Source organism: Sciurus carolinensis, chromosome 2, assembly GCF_902686445.1.
Source record: "Sciurus carolinensis chromosome 2, mSciCar1.2, whole genome shotgun sequence".
In the NCBI taxonomy this organism is placed as follows: Eukaryota; Metazoa; Chordata; class Mammalia; order Rodentia; family Sciuridae; genus Sciurus; species Sciurus carolinensis.
The window spans coordinates 49,799,084-49,817,829 of NC_062214.1; the positions used below are offsets into that span (position 1 = coordinate 49,799,084).

General features: G+C 40.3%; 1 protein-coding gene across 3 annotated transcripts in view; it reads left to right on the forward strand.

The window, feature by feature from the left end:
* Gins1 (GINS complex subunit 1) overlaps positions 1-18,746 on the forward strand; it is a 39,461-nt gene that overhangs the window by 3,478 nt on the left and 17,237 nt on the right. For 2 of the 3 annotated variants that reach the window (XM_047539984.1, XM_047539986.1), the window contains exons 1-3: positions 1,248-1,445; positions 16,707-16,771; positions 17,926-18,024. In XM_047539984.1, coding sequence (XP_047395940.1) covers positions 1,371-1,445; positions 16,707-16,771; positions 17,926-18,024 — 239 coding nt within the window. In that variant the 5' untranslated portion in view covers positions 1,248-1,370. Of the gene's footprint in view, positions 1-1,247; positions 1,446-16,706; positions 16,772-17,925; positions 18,025-18,746 lie in introns of those variants that run through there. The other variant, XM_047539985.1, reaches the window with a different exon arrangement.

Genomic DNA, 18,746 nt, shown 5'->3' on the forward strand with positions numbered 1-18,746 from the left:
CTAGGGTTAGCCACAATGAATCCAATACTGCTTTTTAGAAATTAATATTGCTTAAAGAGCTAAAGGCATAGCTCATTGGTAGAGCCCTTGCCTGGCATGTGTGAGGTCCTGGGTTCCATCCCCAGCATTGAAAGAAAAAAGAAATAATTGTTTTTTTCAAAAAACAGCCACATAAACCAAGGCGATGATGCATGTTTACAATCCCAGCAACTCAGGAGCTGAGGCAGGATAGCAAGTTCCAGGTCAGCAGCAGCATCTTAAAGAGACTGTCTCAAAAATAAAATAACCCAAATGCTATGTATAATTATAATGCTCTAATAAAAAATAGTACAGACAACTACAATAAAATATTCCCCATAAAAAATAAAAGGGTTGGGGTGGTATCTCAGTGGTAGAGAGTTTCTGGGTTCAATCCCCTGTACCACAAAAAGAAAACACAAATACAAACACAAAATAAATAAAAAAGGATGGTGCTGTAGAACCGAAAGTGGAAAGCTTAGCTACAAGGGCTAATTGACTTTATGAGCTTTGTTGTGATCCAGGGCAAGTTACCTAACTTCGGTTTCTTTATCAGTCCAGAGTCTTAACTACCTTTAGCGAAAGTTATGAAAATTAAATCTATAGGGCTGGTGTATATAGTATATAGTACTCAGTATACAGTAGCTCAGTGGCAGAGCGCTTCCCTAGCACGTTTAAGGCACTGGGTTCCATCCTCAACACCACATATAAAGAAAGGCATGCTGTCCATCTACAACTATAAAATTTTTTTAAAAAAAATAAATATATATCATAGTTCCTACCACACAGGAGGGTTATCAAACAAAAAAAACCCCGCTGCAAACTAAAACCAGGGCTGGGACTGGGGCTGAGTGGTAGAGTGCTTGCCTAGCATGTGTGAGGCACTGGGTTCAATCCTCGGCGCCACATATAAATAAGTAAAATAAAGGTCCATTGACAACTAAAAAAAGATTTAAAAAACTAAAACGAAACATCTGCGGGGTATACATTTACCCCGGGCTGTGCTGCGTAGAGAGTCGTGGGAACAGCCGACTGGAACGATGCAAGGCTGCTGGTTCTCGGTACTGACAGCTGGGCATCACTAAAGAAAAAAAACTAATCCTCCCATTTTGCCCTTCCTGTAGTAAGGTCGCGCAGAGTAGGGAAATGTCCCTCTTTGGCTGCTGTAGGGCAGAAGATCCGGCAACACGTTCCTATTGGCTGAGCATGTTTGGCGCCAAAAGCGCGGAGCGGAGTAGAAGAGCTGGGTCTTTGGGCCGCCGAACAAAAGGTGCGCGGAAGCTGAGAGTTCAGCGACCGTTTGGCTTGAAACCTGGTGGTTGACGAGTCCGAGGGACCCGGGAGCGTCCGCCATGTTCTGCGAAAAAGCTATGGAGCTGGTTCGTGAGCTGCACCGCGCGCCGGAAGGGCAGCTACCCGCTTTCAATGTGAGGAAGGCGGGATAGACCTAGAAGGGGCGGGACTGGACCTTGGGCTCCGGGGCCGACGTGGGTGTGTCCTGGTTTGGGGGCAGGGCCTGGAGGGTTTCCTAACAGTTCTTCCTTGCATCTCACCTGGAGCCTTTACCATGTGGTCAGCACCCAAGTCGGGGTAAAGTTTTGAAACAGGGCAAGGCAGAATATAAGAGGAAAGACAAAGGAGTCATGCTTTATTTCCCAGAGCCTTAGTGAATTTCCTCACTTGAGTATTGATTATTTTTTCCTAGTATAGCTTTGCCGCAGTTCTTTTATTTAACCAAATATTTACTTTCCGCCTGATAGTGATCTAGCATTTGCCATTCACTCGGGCAGCAAACTGTGATGAAAAGCAGGGCCTGCAGGGCTGGGCGTGTAACAGTAGAGTGCTTGACTAGCATGCTCGAGAATCCCCTGCACGAGGGCGGAGAGTGGGGAGAGTGGGGTGGCGGGATCGAAACCTGGTAAAGAGCCTGGGATTCTGGTTGTGGGACAATTACACAAACTTTCTTGCTCTCACTTTTCTTTTCTGTAAAAATGGGAATGATGATGATAGTATCCAACTCACGGTGCAGCGAGGGTGTCCAAACAATGCCTGACATGTGGTAAAAGCAGTCAAGTGGTTTCTGCTAATTTTATTTCTACCACAGTTGCTACTACTGTTACCAATGTGCTTATTCTTATTTTTCCATAACTGCTACCCCAGGCAGGGTGCCAAGCCCTTGACCTACATCATAACGCCCACATAATAAATCTTTTAGGTTTCAATATTTTTATTTTTCATTTTTCCAGCTACATATGCAGAGACTTGGAAAGATTAAGTGTCTTGTTCAGGTAATAGCAAGTAAGAAGTAATGATTCCAACCCTGGCACTTTGGTTCCAGAGCCTGCACTCTTAAATGCTGTGCATGACTTCCTCCCTTACCATAGGGCAGCCATAGTGTGGATACCTCCACACATTCTGCTGTGAGAGGGACATACAGGTAATAATAAGCAGACTGATAAGTGGTGCCAAAGAGGTGTAAATAAGGAGCATGAAGGAGAATCTCCAACATAAGCTGGAAAAGGATGCTCTCCCCACCCCCCTTTTTTTTTTTTTTTTGTAGTTGTAGATCAACAGAATACTTTTGTTTTGTTTATTTTTAGTGGTGCTAAGGATTGAACCCAGTGCCTCATACATGCTAGAGAAGTGCTGTGCCAGTGAGCTACAGCCCCAGTCCACAAAAGGGTATTTTTGAGCTACATCCACGAGAATGAGGTTACACTCAAAAGGGCATTCTAACTGAAGGATATGGTAATACAAAGGCACATGGTTACATTGGAAAGGGTGACCGACAGGGCCTGTAAAGGTGGATTTGCAGTCTAGAATAGTTGAGTATTCATTCATAATTGTTTTGGAAGCTGGCAGAGGATTTTAGACAGGGGAGTGATAGGATAATCACTATTCTTTTGGGTGTAACTATGGCAGCAATATGGTGAATGGATTGAAGAGAAAACCAAATGGGGGCAGAGAAATGGTTTGTGTGATTGTAATAGATCAGGTGACAGATGTGTGTACTACAGATTGTCAGATCAGTGGCACTAAAACCAGTATCTGGGTTTTAGAGACTTGAGACAAACTGGATCTGTACTATTAAAACAGGTGGAAGTGGGGTGGATAATGAATGGGCCAGGATCTTGGGCAGATTCTCAGGTAACAGAAAACCATGAGTTCAAGAATGAACTCTTTTTTGGGAAAGGTGATGAGTTTTGTTTTGAACAATAAAGAGCACTTAGTCTGGGGCTGGGCCATAGGTGCTAGGTTCAATCCCCAGAACTAAAAAAAAAAAAAAAGAACAAAAACAAAAAACCTAATCTTGACAATTAGACCATTTTATAAAGAAGGAAACTGAGCCAAGGGAAATTATGGCTCAAAGTTAAGGGACTGGTCTCAATTTAGAGCATATTAGAAGCAGAGCCTCAACTTCAGAACAGGCTTCCTAGATTCTAATCTCTTTTTTCAACTTTAAAATAGTTACCTCATTTAAAAAGTGAGGAGACAGTAGTGTGAAACTGAGCAGAGATGCTGGAATGTGTGTAGACTCTAAAATCAGTCTCCATACTGGGTCGTAGAACTAGTTATTGTGGAAGTCATCATACATATGAGAAATGGGGCCCAAAGAGGCAGAGACTGGTCTAAACAGGTATCGGTGGGCAGGTTTTGGAACCAGGCTCTTTATAATCTTAGTCTTAACTCTTTACTCAGTTTTTTATGGGGAGCTGTTGGGGATTGGCCCCAGGAGTGCTTTATCACAGAGCTACATCCCCAACCCTTTTTACTTTTGATTTTGATTTTGAAACAGGGTTTCACTAAATTGCCCAGGCTGACCTCAAAATTTTCATCTTCCTGCCTTATCCTTCCAAGTCACTGGGATTATAGGTATGTAGCACCATAACTGGCTTTGTACTCAAATTTTAAGATTAAAGTGTTGGTTTAGGGGGCCAGAGTCTTAGAAGCCGTAAGACAGTGACCTTCACTGTCTTCAAGGTCTTAATTTGTTGGGAGTATCTTTTGTCTCATTAGTGCTTTCCACTGACAAAATCACCTGCTAGGCAAATGACTCTGTGGCCTGGAAGACTGAGCCTGTAGAGACTAGCCTCAGACACAGCTGAGTGGGAAAAGACAACAGCTGATTTGAGAGGCAACACTCTTTCAAGAATCATGTGGTGGTACATGCTTATAATTCTAGCTACTTAGGAGTCGAGACAGGAGGATTGCAAGTTCAAGACCAGCCTCTGCAACTTAGTGAGACCCTGTCTCAGAAACAACAACAAAAAGTGATCCCTTCATCCCTGTCATCCTAGGGAGATGACAGCCAGGGATTTAGAGCAGAGGTTTGCCTTATTTATTCCAGAATCACTTGTGGTTAGGTGCTGTATTCAGCAAACTAAAAAATGATTATTACCTTTCTATATGCAGAACTGGATTTTTTTTTCCCCCGAAAAAGTGATTTTAAGACGGGTGTGATGGTGCATGCCTATAATCCTAGTGACCTGGGAGTCTGAGGAAGGGTGATCACAAGTTTGAGGCCAACCTAGGCAACTAAGTGAGACCTGTCTCAAGAAATTTTTAAAAGACTGGGGATATAATTAAATGGTAGGGTACCCCTGGGTTCAATACCCAGGACTGCCCCCCCCCAAAAAAAAGTGTTTTTAAGAATATTATCTTAAGGTCAGGCATGATGGAACTCACCTGTAATCCCAGCACCTTGGGAGGCTGAGGCAAGAGGAGGGCAGCATCAGCAATTTAGTGAGGCCCTGTTTCAAAATAAAAAAAGGCCTGGGAATATGGCTCAGTGTTTAAGTACCTCTGGGTTCAATCCCTGGTACCCAAAATGAAAGAATATTATCTTGGGCTCTTGGAAGCTTATAGTCTGAAATGGGGGTAGAGATAGGGCACAGAATAGATGTGACTTCCTCTACAGACAAAAACCTAAATCTGAAAACTTGCATATATTTTACAGAATTATCTCATATTTGGCTTTTGTATACCTGCAGATATATAGTTGTACAGAGTTTTAACTATGTTTTAAAATAATATTTGTTTATAAAAATATTGAGTCCTTATAAATCACACCTTCCCATAATTTTTTCAACCAAATGCTGAAAGAAGGTGAAAGTCATGCTTACATTTTTGCATCTGGAATTATATCTTGAGCAGTTAAGTGGTATATCAAAACTTACTTTGCAAGCTGGAGATCATACTCAGGACCTTGTGCATACTAGGCAAATGTTCTACCACTTCATCTTCAACCAAAACCGTTTATGCTAATATATGTATTTTGACCCTAAATATAGATTGGGAAAAGAAGTTGGATATCTTCTCTGGATTGTTGACAGAGTTATCATGTAACATTTATGAAATTTAATATTTTTTAAAAAATATTTTTTACATGTCAATAGAACTTTATTTTATTCATTTATTTATATGTGGTGCTGAGACTTGAACCCAGTGCCTCACACGTGCCAGGTGAGCACTCTACCACTGAGCCACAACCCCAGCCTGAAATTTAATATTTTATCTAACAGAAAATTTTTTAAAACTAGCCCAGAGTGGATAATAGTAGGAAAGCTCCTTTGGCCTTCTTATTCTTGTAGTACAAATTAAAAATACTTCAATTAACCTTTAAAGACCATTTTTCAGTAAATAATAATTTACATGCTTTTTGTGCATGCCTTATTGGTTCTGCAGGACTATTATTTTTTTGTCATCAACTTTATCAAGGTTTTTTTCTTGGTAAGGGTACTTGGCATTGAACCCAGGGGTGCTTAACCACTGAGCCATATTCCCAGCCCTTTTTTATTTTGTTATTATTATTTTTTAAATTTATTTTTATTGTAAACAAATAGGATACATCTTGTTTCTCTGTACATGAAGTAGAGGCATACCATTTGTACAATCATACATTTACCTAGGGTAATAGTTTTTGACTCATTCTGTTATTTTTTTACTTCCCCCTCACCCCTCCCACCCCTCTTTTCAGTCCCTCCTTCCTCCATTCTTGCCCCCCTCCCACCCCCCATTATGTGTCATCATCTGCTTATCAGCGAGATCATTCGTCCTTTGGTTTTTGGATATTGGCTTATCTCACTTAGTATGATATTCTCCAACTTCATCCATTTGCCTGCAAATGCCATAATTTTATTATTCTTTATTGCTGAGTAATATTCCGTTCTATGTATATATACCACAGTTTCTTTATCCATTCATCAATTGAAAGGCATCTAGGTTGATTCCACAATCTGGCTATTGTGAATTGAGCAGCTATGAACATTGTTGTGGCTGTATCTCTGTAGTATGCTGATATTAAGTCCTTTGGGTATAGGCCAAGGAGTGGGATAGCTGGGTCAAATGGTGGTTCCATTCCAAGTTTTCTAAGGAATCTCCACACTGCTTACCAGAGTGGCTTCACTAATTTGCAGCCCCACCAGCAATGTATGAGTGTACCTTTTTCCCCACATCCTCGCCAACACCTATTGTTGCTTGTATTCCTGATAATCGCTATTCTAATTGGGGTGAGATGGAATCTTAGGGTAGTTTTGATTTCCATTTCTTTTATTACTAGAGATGTTGAAGTGTGAGTGGCAAAGATTTTTCTCCCACTCTGTAGGCTCTCTGTTCACATTGCTGATAGTTAGCTTTGCTGAGAGAAAGCTATTTAGTTTGAATCTATCCCAGTTATTGATTGTTGCCTTTATTTCTTGTGCTATGGGAATCCTGTTAAGGAAGTCTGATCCTAAGCCAACATGTTGAAGATTTGGACCTACTTTTTCTTCTATAAGATGAAGGGTCTCTTGTCGGATTCCAAGGTCCTTGATCCATTTTGAGTTTATTTATGTGCAGGGTGAGAGATAGGGGTTTAGTTTCATTCTGTTGCATATGGATTTCCAATTTTCCCAGCACCATTTGTTGAAGAGGCTATCTTTTCTCCATTGCATATTTTTGGCACCTTTGTCTACTATTAGAAAATTGTATTTATTTGGGTTTGTGTCCGTGTCCTCTATTCTGTACCATTGATCTACCTGTATATTTTGGTGCCAATACCATGCCGCTTTTGTTACTATTGCTTTGTAGTAGAGTTGAAGTTCTAGCATTGCCATACCCCCTGCTTCACTCTTCCTGCTAAGGATTGCTATTCTTGGTTTCTTATTGTTCCAGATGAATTTCATGATTGTTTGCTCTATTTCTGTAAGGTACGTCATTGGGATTTTAATTGGAATTGCATTGAATCTGTATAGCACTTTTGGTAGTATGGCCATTTTGACAATATTAATTCTGCCTATCCAAGAACATGGGAGATCTTTCCATCTTCTAAGGTTTTCTTTCTTTCTTTAGTGTTCTGTAGTTCTTATTGTAGAGGTCTTTCACTTCTTTTGTGAGATTGCCCAAGTATTTTATTTTTTTCGAGGCTATTGTGAATGGGGTAGTTTTCCTAACTTCTCTTTCTGAGGATTCATCACTTATGTATAAAAATGCAATAGATTTATGAGCATTGATCTTATATCCTGCTACTTTACTGAATTCACTTATGAGTTCTAAAAGTTTTCTGGTGGAATTTACCAGTTCCTCTAAATATAGAATCATGTCATCAGCAAATAGGAATAGTTTGAGTTCTTCTTTTCCAATTCCTATACCTTTAATTTTTTTGGTCTGTCTGATGGCTCTGGCTAGAGTTTTGAGAACAGTGTTGAATAGAAGTGGTGAAAGAGGGTATCCCTGCCTTGTTCCAGTTTTTAGAGGGAATGCTTTCAGCTTTTCACCATTTAGAATGATATTGGCCATGGGCTTAGCATAGATGGCCTTTACAATGTTAAGGAATATTCCCACTATCCCTATTTTTTCTAGTATTTTGAGCATGAAGGGATGCTGTATTTTATCAAATGCTTTTTCTGCATCTATTGAAATAATCATGTGATTCTTGACTTTAAGTCTGGTTGAGATGGTGAATTACATTTATTGATTTCCAGATGTTGAACCAACCTTGCATCCCTGGGATAAAACCCACTTGATTGTGGTGCACTATCTTTTTAATATGTTTTTGTATGCAATTTGCTAAAATTTTGTTGAGAATTTTTGCGTCAATGTTCTTTAAGAATATTGGTCTAAAATTTTCTTTCCTCAATGTGTCTTTGTCTGGTTTAGGTATCAGGGTGATAATGGCTTCATAGAATGAGTTTGGGAGGATTCCCTCCTCTTCTCTTTCATGGAATACTTTGAAAAGTATTGGAATGAGCTCTTCTTTAAAGGTTTTGTAGAACTTGGCTGAGAACCCATGTGGTCCTGGACTTTTCTTTGTTGGTAGGCTTTTGATGACTTCTATTTCATTACTTGAAATTCATCTATTGTGTATGTCCTGGTTCAGTTTAAGTAATTCGTATTTCTCTAGAAAGCTGTTGATGTCTTCGAAATTTTCTATTTTGTTGGAGTATAGATTTTCAAAATAGCTTCTAATTATGTTTTGGATTTCACTCGTTTCTGTTATGATGTTTCCTTGTTCATTCCGAATTTTAGTAATTTGAGTTTTCTCTCTCCTCTTCGTTAGTGTGGCTAAGGGTTTATCAATTTTGTTTATTTTTCAAAGAACCAACTATTTTTTTTTAATTTAATTTATTTTATTGTGAACAAATGGGATACATGTTGCCAACTATTTATTTTGTCAATTTTTTCTATTGTTTTTTTCTTTCAATTTTGTTGATTTCAGCTCTGATTTTAACTATTTCCTGTCTTCTCCTACTTTTGATGTTGCTCTGTTATTCTTTCTCTAGGGCTTTGAGCTGTAGTGTTAGGTTGTTTATTTGTTGATTTTTTTTCTTCTTTCATTGAATGCGCTCCATGAAATAAATTTTCCTCTAAGTACTGCTTTCATAGTGTCCCATAGATTTTGGTATGATGGATCTTTGTTCTCATTTCCCTCTAAGAATTTTTAAATTTCCCTCCTGATATCTTCTGTTATCCATTCATCATACAATAGCGTATTATTTAATCTCCAGGTGTTGGAGTAGTTTCTGTTTTTTATTCTGTCCTTTATTCCTAATTTCAATCCATTATGATCTGATAGAATACAAGGTTATCTCTATCTTCTTGTATTTGTTACCATTAACTTTGTAGCATGAAATATGTCTATTTTAGAGAATGATCCATGTACTCCTGAGAAGAAAGTGTATTTGCTCTTTGTTGGATGGTATATTCTGTATATGTCCGTTAAGTCTAAATTATTGATTGTGTTATTGAAATCTGTGGTTTCTTTGTTCAATTTTTGTTTGGAGGATATGTCCAGTGGTGAGAGAGGTGTGTTAAAATCACCTAGTATTATTGTGTTGTGGTCTATTTGATTTCTGGAATTGAGAGGATTTGTTTGACATACATGGATGAGCCACTGTAGATATTTACATAGATATGTATGTAGATACAATCATAGATATTTATGATTGTATGTCTTGCTGATTTATGCTTCCCTTAAGCAGTATGAAATGTCCTTCTGTATCCCTTCTGACTAACTTTGGCTTGAAGTCCACATTATCTGATATGAGGATGGACACTCCGGCTTCTTTCCTGTGTCCATGTGCATGGTGTATTTTTCCCCATCCTTTCACCTTTAGTCTGTGGGTATATTTTTCTATGAGATGAGTCTCTTGCAGGCAGCATATTGTTGGATCTTTGTTTTTAATCCAATCTGCCAGTCTGTGTCTTTTGATTGATGAGTTCAGGCTATTAATATTCAGGGTTATTATTGAGATATGAAATGTATTCCCGGTCATTTGACTCATTTTTGTTTTTTTGACACAACTTGATTTCTCCTTTATTTGGCTTTTCCTTTAGGCTACTTCCTCTCTTTGCTGATTTACATTGTTGTTTTTCATCTCTTCCTCATGGAATATTTTCTGAGAATGTTCTGTAGCGCCGGCTTTCTTTTTCAAAATTCTTTTAGCTTTTGTTTATCATGCAAAGATTTTATTTTGTCATCAAATCTGAAGGTCAGTTTTGCTGGGTATAAGATTCTTGGTTGAGGACTGGAGAGAGCGCTCAGTCGGTAGAGTGCTTGCCTTGCAAGCCCAAGGCTCTGGGTTCGATTCCAGTACCGCAAAAAAAAAAAAAAAAAAAAAAAAAAGATTCTTGGTTGGCATCTGTTTTCTTTCAGAGCTTGAAAAATGTTGTTCCAGGCCCTTCTAGCTTTTAGGGTCTGAGTTGAAAAATCTGATATCCGTATTGGTTTCCCCCTGATTGTAATTTGGTTCTTTTCTCTCACAGCCTTTAAAATTCGGTCTTTATTTTGTATGTTAGGTATTTTCATTATAATGTGCCTTGTTGTGTGTCTATTGTAATTTTGTATATTTGAAGTCCTATAAGCCTCTTGTATTTGATTTTCCATTTCATTCTTCAGTGTGGGAAATTTTCTGATATTATTTCATTGAATAGATTGTTTCATTCCTTTGGTTTGTTTCTCTGTGCCTTCTTTAATCCCAATAGTTCTTAAATTTGGCCTTTTCATGATATCCCATAATTCTTGTAGATTGCGTTCATGATTTCTTATCATCATCTCTGTTTGGTCAACTTTGTTTTCAAGGTTAAATATTTTGTGTTCAATGTCTGAGGTTTTGTCTTCCAGGTGTTCTATCCTATTGGTTATGCTTTCTGTGGAGTTTTTAATTTGGCTTACTGTTTCCTTCATTTCAAGGATTTCTGTTTGTTTTTGTTTTGTTTTTTTCAGTATCTCTAACTCTTTATTGAAATGATCTTTTGCTTCCCACATTTGCTTTTTGAACTGTTGAGTGGTGCGATCATTCAATGCCTGCATTTGCTCTTTCATCTCCTCGTTTGCTTCCCTGATTGTTTTAATTATGTACATTCTGAACTCCCTTTCTGACATTTCTTCTGCCATACTGTCATTGGATTTTATTGCTATACCATCTAGTTTTGTTTGGGACATTTTCTTCCCTTGTTTTCTCATATTGCTCAGGTATCTGTCCTTCTAGTAGTGAAACTCTGAGATATTACAGCTTTCCTCTATTGACTACTGTTGTCCCTGTAGATTTCCAATAACTCACCTCCTAGCTTTCAGTAGCCTGAAATCGTGGAGGAACTTGATAATGTGGTGCTACACAAGGAAGCTGCTCCTCTAGGGGTGGTGACCTTCAGGTGGGGTATATTCCCTGTCAGTGGGCAGAGGTGCCTCCACTTGCTGACTGATGGTCAGCCAAAGGGGGACTAGACTGCAGACTGGGGCATGTCTGGTCTGGGCTTATGTCTCTGGTTCTATTGCCCTGATGGGAAAGCCTTGCCCAGCGGGGAAGACTCATTCGGTGGGGAGTTTTGCTGTGCAGATCTCCTCTGCAATGTTTCCAGGGGTTTTGACCTACCTCCTGGGTTGGGGAGCCTGGCCCTGTGAGGGAGTCCGTCGCTGGGCAGCCCTCCTCTTCTACGTTCCCTGGGGACTGGAGCTACCGTCTGGGCCAGGGACCCTCACCCTGCACTGAAGCCTCTTGCTGTGCGGCCCTCCTCCGAGAAGCTGCCTGCGGTCTGGTCCTGCCGCCAGGGCCTGGGTCTCTCACTCTGCGTCGAAGCCTCTCCTGCGGCCCTCCTCTACAATGATCCTGGTTGACCGGGTTCTCAGCTCCAGCAGGGGAGTCTCACTGGGCCACTCTTCTCCATGAAGTTCCCTGCGTTCCGTGATTGCTTCCCCATCCAGGGATCCCACCCAGTGGGAGAGACCCCCGGTGACTCTGAGTTGGTCCTGATTTTCTCAGTACCTCCTCTTCTTGACTCCTGGGTCCTGTCAAAGGTCCTCTAGTCTCCTGTAGGTGTCTCAGGAAGAGAGCCACCCTTCCAGTGATGACGGCCACACCCTCAGAAATAATTCAAAATGCCTGCACCAGCCTATAACGAAGTTGGGGAGCCCCAGAGAGGTGTGCTGAGTCAGCTCAGAGGCAATTGCAGTGTCCCTCAGCAGTAGCGGGGGCATGCAGGCAGGCTCAGTAATGGCGTCTGACCTCAGTGGGAGTCAGGCGGGGTCGCTCGGTAAAAGTGTCCAACCTTGGTGTTGGGGTCGGGAGGGCTGACTGCCCGCTGGCTAGCTCTGTGATGCTGGCAGTCTGGCTCGTCTACCGGCTTGCCGTGCGATGCAGGTGGGCTGACATTCCCGCCAGCTAGCTCCGCGATGGTGACCAATCTCAGCGTGGTGGTCAGGTAGGGTCGCTCAATGATGGCGTCTGACCTTGGTGCTGGGGTCAGGCGGAGTCACTCAGTGATAATGTCCGACCTCGGTGTGGGGGTTGGGTGAGCTGGCTTGCCCACCGGCTAGCTCCGCGATGGCAACCTACCTCAGCGTCAGGGTTGGGTGAGCTGGCTGCCCACTGGCTAGCTCCGCAATGCAGGTGAACTTCCTGTTTTATTTTTTATTTTGACATAATCCTGCTAAGTTGCTTTAAGGCCTTGCTAAGTTGCTGAGGCTGGTTTTGAACTTGCAGTCCTTCTGCCTTTGCTTCCCAAGCTGCTGAGATTACAGGTGTGAGCCACTGCACCTGCCTGAGGTATAATTTATATACAACAAAATATACAGTTTGATAGATTTTCGAATTTCGACATATGTATATGAAAGCACCCAGAAACCACTCCAAACATGGGAACTCACCCAGGAGATTTTATTAAGCAGACAGAGTGTCTGAGAGAGAGAGTCAGAGAGAATGTCTGAGAGAGAGAGAGTGTGTCAGAGAGAGAGTGAGAAAAATGGCATGGGAGCTATTCCTAAGTAGTGGAATTTCATGGAGTAATAGCAATTGGACCAATGGCTGGTGAGGAGGTTTGCGGGCTAACATCTGAACCAATAACCGACTAGGAAGTTCCCATGCTAGCAATCTGGGTTGTAAAATGACGGTGGGGGGTGGGGGGAGCAGAATACTGGTGGCAACAAAATGGCAGATCTGATGCCAATATTCCTTCCTTTTTGTTTTTATAGATACCAGGGGTGGGACAATGGTCTTTCTTCTGTAGCTTCTTCCTGCCGGTTAGGGGCGAAGAATCTCATTTTTAAAAGGGAATTAGGCAGGACTTTAGGTGGGAGCAGAGTTTTTGGAGCCAGAGGTGTCAATAGTGAATTACAGGTCTCAGCTTTGGGTGTTAGGGGCTGGTAGTCTTGAAGGAGAAGCAGATGATTGACCGATTGGAGAACTTGTGTATTTGATCTTGTAGGAACTTCTGTAGCCAATTTTGCAGGCATGGTCCTGTTTAGGAAGATCTGTAGACCTTAAGACAACCAAAAATTTCTGACTCTGGCAGTTTCTGTCGATAGTTTTCAGGCACTCTACCTAAGAATCTCTTTTGTAGCGTCCAATCTTACTTATTCTTGGGTCTAACATGAGTGTAGGTCTTAAGTTCCAATAAAGGAACTATTGTCTTTCCTTAAACCCCAGTTATGGCTGTTTTTCCTAGGTATTCAGGACCAAGCTGGTCAACCTGACCTTCTTCCTATCTGCTAAGGGTCAGCTGAGTTCATGGAGAACTTGAGAGCAACTTCTTAGCTCCTTTAGTGCCATTCGCTAGGTAGGTTCTTCTTGATTAGGTGGCTTCCTTTGGAAGCATCAGGGATGTCTCCCTTTTTCAATGACTCTCCTTTTTGCAGCAGGTGCACTGATTGGCTTTTCATCCTCTAATGGTCTCATCAATCTCCCTGGTTAGGAGGGAGTTGCAAAGCTCCTTAGAGAAACTCTCTCATTCCCTGGGTTCAGACTGACTCAGAGGGCCCTTTTGTATTAATCTTGATCTTAATCTTGATCTTAAACATCCAGCAACCAGTCTCACCAATCATAAAGTAAGAGTACTGGACTTTAATGTTTATGACTTTATAGTTGTTTACCCCCTTTTATTTAATTGGGCTGTATATTATCTGTCATATAGTTGATGGCTTATTATCTCAAATCAATTTAGGTCATTTGTTCTTGAAGTAGTACTTCTGCAAAACATTAATCAGGCAGTAGTTATAGAGTTTACAAGGAAAGTACAAAATGGAATTAACAACAGTAAAACATTTAGTTTGTGTAATAGCTATCTTGAATTTTGGCTGAGCTACACATTATATCCCCTGTTTGAGATCACAGTAATTTTATAACAAAAAACAATCTTTTGAATATAACTTTAAGTAAGCTGAAGTCTGGGTTATTTTGGAGCCATTCTGACATGCAGCAGGGTGGGTGGCAGAGCCTTATCTTAGGTAAGGTGGGGCTCTTCACAAATCTTAGGTAAAGTGTTCTAGTTCTGAAATTGATCTTTGCCTCTTTCTTAAATATCATTTTAAGAAGTTTACATATATTGTTTCCTGAGTCTATGTGAGTGTTAGTTAACACAATGACATTACATCCAAAACATAAACCAAAGAAAGGCTGAGAGAGCTTTTAACTTTCCTTTTGTGTGGCAAAGTGGCAAAATGCTTTCATGTTTTAGGCTATTAACCTTTAAACAAATCAGGCTCTTAACAGGTCCTGTTATAGAACATTAAATGACATATCTAACTTATATTGGGGTCAGACTGTGTTGCAATAGAAAAGGAGCCTGTGAGGCTTGAGATCTGGAGTCAAATGGAGAGGCTGGATGTTTTTAAGGAGACAGCCAAGGGGGTGGGGGGTCTCAGAGAATTTTAGATTGGGCAGAGCCCATGGCTAAGAGTTCTCAGGAGCCCAGAGAAGGGAAACAGGAGAGGAAGGGGTGTTCCCACAACCTCTCTGATTTCCCATGTTGGAGCAGACCACCAGTGAGGGTCATCACTGTCCCTGACAGGTCTGCTTTCCCCCAACAATCAGTACAGGGATTCAGTGGTAGGGGGGGGGGGGAGAGAAAAAATGGTGGGGGAACTATTCTTAAGTAGTGAAATTTCACAGGCTAATAGCAATTGGACCAATGACTGGTGAGGAGGTTTACAGGCTAACATCTGAACCAACTAGTGACTAGGAAGTTCCCAGGCTAGCAATCTGGGTTGTAGAATGGTATGCGGTGGTAGTGTGGGGCAGAATACTGGCGGCAGCAAAATGGCAGATCTGATGCCAATAGTATATGTATCTTTATAATCAGCATCCTGATCACGATTTCTGTAAAGCCTACCACTGCTTCCTTTTGTAAGTACCTCCGCACTACAGCCTTTGACAACCACAGATTTGCTTTCTTACTACAGGTTATATTTTTCCTTTTTTACATATTGCTGGATTCCATGTGCCAGAAACTTGCAAACTTTTTCTGTAAAAGGCTACATGGAATTATATAGTATACATTCTTTTGTGCCTGGCCTCTTTTCCTCAGTATAATATATTTGAGATTATACCTACTGTTTTGTATGGTTTCAGTAATTCATTCTTTTAATTGTGCCTTTACTATTTTTTTTTACTGTGTAAAATGTACACATATGAAGCCATTTTAACCATTTTTAAGTGTGAATTTTAGTGGTATTAATTACATTCACATTGTTACCAATCATCACCACTATTTCCAAAACCTTTTTATCACCTCAAACAGAAACTCTGTTACCATTAAAGCAATAATTACCAGTTTCCCTTTTCCTGGAGCTTCTGGTAACCTCTAATCTATTTTAGGTTTGTATGAATTTCCCTTTGCTATATGTTTCAGATAAGTGGAACCATACAATACTTTTGTAAGTGCAAAAAGATGGGATGCAGACCTCAACAGATTCAGTGAAGCCTTTATATTCATTTGCAGATGGGCACCTTGGGGGCTCATGTTTGGGATGCAGAAATGACCCTCAGTTACAAAGGGGATTTTGGTTTTATAGGGTACAATGAGGATGATGTAGTCATCTGAATCCAGGCAGGTGCTATTTTGACCAGCAGGGGCTAGCTGTACAGGTTAAAACTTTAACTTAGGAGGGTACTTGTAAAAAGGTTGAAATTCATTGGGGAGATAAGAGTCCAGACCCTGAGGGATGAATACTCAAATCTTGCCCTTTGTTATTTGCTGTGCCTCCATTTAGGACTAATTTGCCCTGGGGGAAGGTCAAGGTTTAGGGTCCAGCATTCAGTATCTACCAGTTTCCCCCAGGGCCCATTGTTATCAGAATAGGATCTGCTGTGAGGTTTGTCCTTGGCTAGTTTCCCCTCACTCTTCCCCAGCGGCATCTCTCCATTTTTCTTCAGGGGACTACCTTACAGGAATAATTTTCCATAACCCTTCAATCAGTACTTCATTTCTTCCTAGGACTGAATTATATTCCATTGAAGTGTTATACCACATTTGGTTTATCCATCCATCAGTTATTGGACATTTTGGGTTGTTTCTTCTTTTGGACTATTATAATGCTGCTTAGAACATTTATGTACAAGTTTCTGTGTGAATATATTTTCAGTTTGCTTGGATATGTACTTAGGAGTAGAATTGCTAGATATAATAGTAATTCTGTGTTTAATTTTTTGATGAGCCAGTGGGTTGCTTTTCATGGGGCTAACCAATTTACATTACTTGCCAACACTATGGCCCTTCTAGTGTGAGAGGGCTATTGCTTTTTGTGGTGCTGGGAATTGAACTCAGGGCCTTGTGCTTACGAGGCAAGCACTTTACCAACTGAGCTATCTCCCCAGCCTGGCTATTGCTTTTTGGTAAGGTTTGTAAATCAAAGATCAGTATAGTACAAATAGAATATTGTCAAAGATTTGGTAGGGGAAATAAATGAACTTGTATCAATATCAGTTTATATGTTTTAGGAGGATGGAATCAGGCAAGTTCTGGAGGAGATGAAAGCTTTATATGAACAAAACCAGTCTGATGTGTAAGTTTTGATATTTTAAAACAATTTAAGACTTTGAAATCATATAATCTTACATGGTGTTTTCTTTCTTTTTTTTTTTTTTTTTTTCTTTTTCTTTTTGGTACTGAGGATTGAACCAAGGAGCACTTAACCACTGAGCTACATCCCCAGCCCTTTTTATTTTTTATTTTGAGATTTTGAGGTAGGGCCTCACTAAGTTGCTGAGACTGGCTTTGAACTTGCAGCCCTCGTGAGTTACTATATGCCCTTATGCTTGGCTTACATCAGTTTTGGGATGTGATTTTTAAATTATTTTCCCAATTCTCTTTGAGCCTGATCATACCCTAACTGTACAAATTAACACATAGCCACGACATAGAGGGGTTTGTGCTTCTGACCATTGCTATATCTTTGGGGCTGAAAGAGTGCTTGGCAAGTGGTAGATGTTTAAAAACTATTGTGGTTTGACCAATATGAGTTAAAAGGAATTAAGGCAAACTTGAAAAGGTGAGACACAAGCAAATAAAAACCATAACAAAGTAAAATATATAGTTTTCACTGTTTTCATTAATAGATACCTTAATTTGTCTAAGGAATTTGTAAAATCAGCAGGAATAGCAAGTGATTTTTGATAGCTTGAGTGGAGTTCATTGAGAACTGATGTCACAGAGGACTACAGCTTAGTAGGTGAAGAGAAGGCTCTAGTTTTATGGAATATTTAGAGCTGAACATGCTAATTGGCACAATGGGGAATTTGGGCTATGTGACAGACTTCACAGATTCCAGTGACACAGAGTTCTAGGGAAGTTCAGAGGAAAGGGAGGTGCATTGTTTATCCAGGTTCCTGGAGAGGTGACCTGGACTTAAAAAAAAGTGAACAGAAGAATAAAGGTATTTTGGAGGTGGTCTAGCAGTCGTTGGTCCAGTAAGGGAATAATTTTCCTGTATTCCCCGTATTTGTACAATTTGTGGGGCTGGAAGTTAGCTCAGTGGTAGAGTGCTTGCTTAGCATGCACAAAACCTTGAGTTTGATCCCCAGCACCACAAAATAACCAAAAACAAAACTAAACCCCAAAAAGAAAAAAAAAAAAGCATGTAAGTCAATAGTTGTTGGCTTTGAAATTTTTACTAATATGGTAATATATATATATATATTCTTTTAATGTTCTTATCAGGAATGAAGCAAAGTCAGGTGGACGAGGTGATTTGATACCAACCATTAAGTTTCGGCACTGTTCTCTGTTAAGAAATCGACGCTGCACTGTAGCATACCTGTAAGTTTCTCAGTGTTTGCTTGGAATGGAAGGGAACCTGGAGGGTTTTTTGTGTAGTTTGGTTTCCCAGGTAACCTTTCCAAATGGGTAGCAGGAAATATTAAGATTTGTCTCTCTTTAAAAAAAATTTTTGCAGTACTGGGGCTGAACCCAGGAATGCTCAACTACAGAACTGTACCCCCAGGCCTTTAAATTTTTTATTTCGAATCAGGATCTTGGTAAGTTGCTGAGGCTGGCCTCAAATTTAGTATCCTTCTGCCTTAGCCTTCTGAGTCACTAAGATTATAGGTGTGCACCACTATGCCTGGCTATCTCTGTATCTGTAAACATTCTAAATTCTTCTCTTTTTTTCTATTTTGAAAACTTGGTTATGAAAAATTTCAATATTCATAAAAGGAAGAAGAGTAATATTACACACCTCATAGAGCCATCATATTCCCTTAGGTCAATTTATTTTATTTTATTTTTTTGGCGGTACTGGGGATGGGACACAGCCTCACACATGCTAGGCAAGTACTCAGTACCTTTACATCTTTTTGATGTTTTGCCATAGTACTTCATCATGTTTTGTTTCTCTAAACTATACTTTTTTAGAGCATCTTGCATTTTACCACTATTTTAGTATCTTTAATATTTTTCTTATTTCTCTTAAAAAAAAAAAAAAAAAAGAATTGGCTGGGCCTGGTGGCACCTTCTTTAATCCCAGTGGCTCTGGAGGCTGA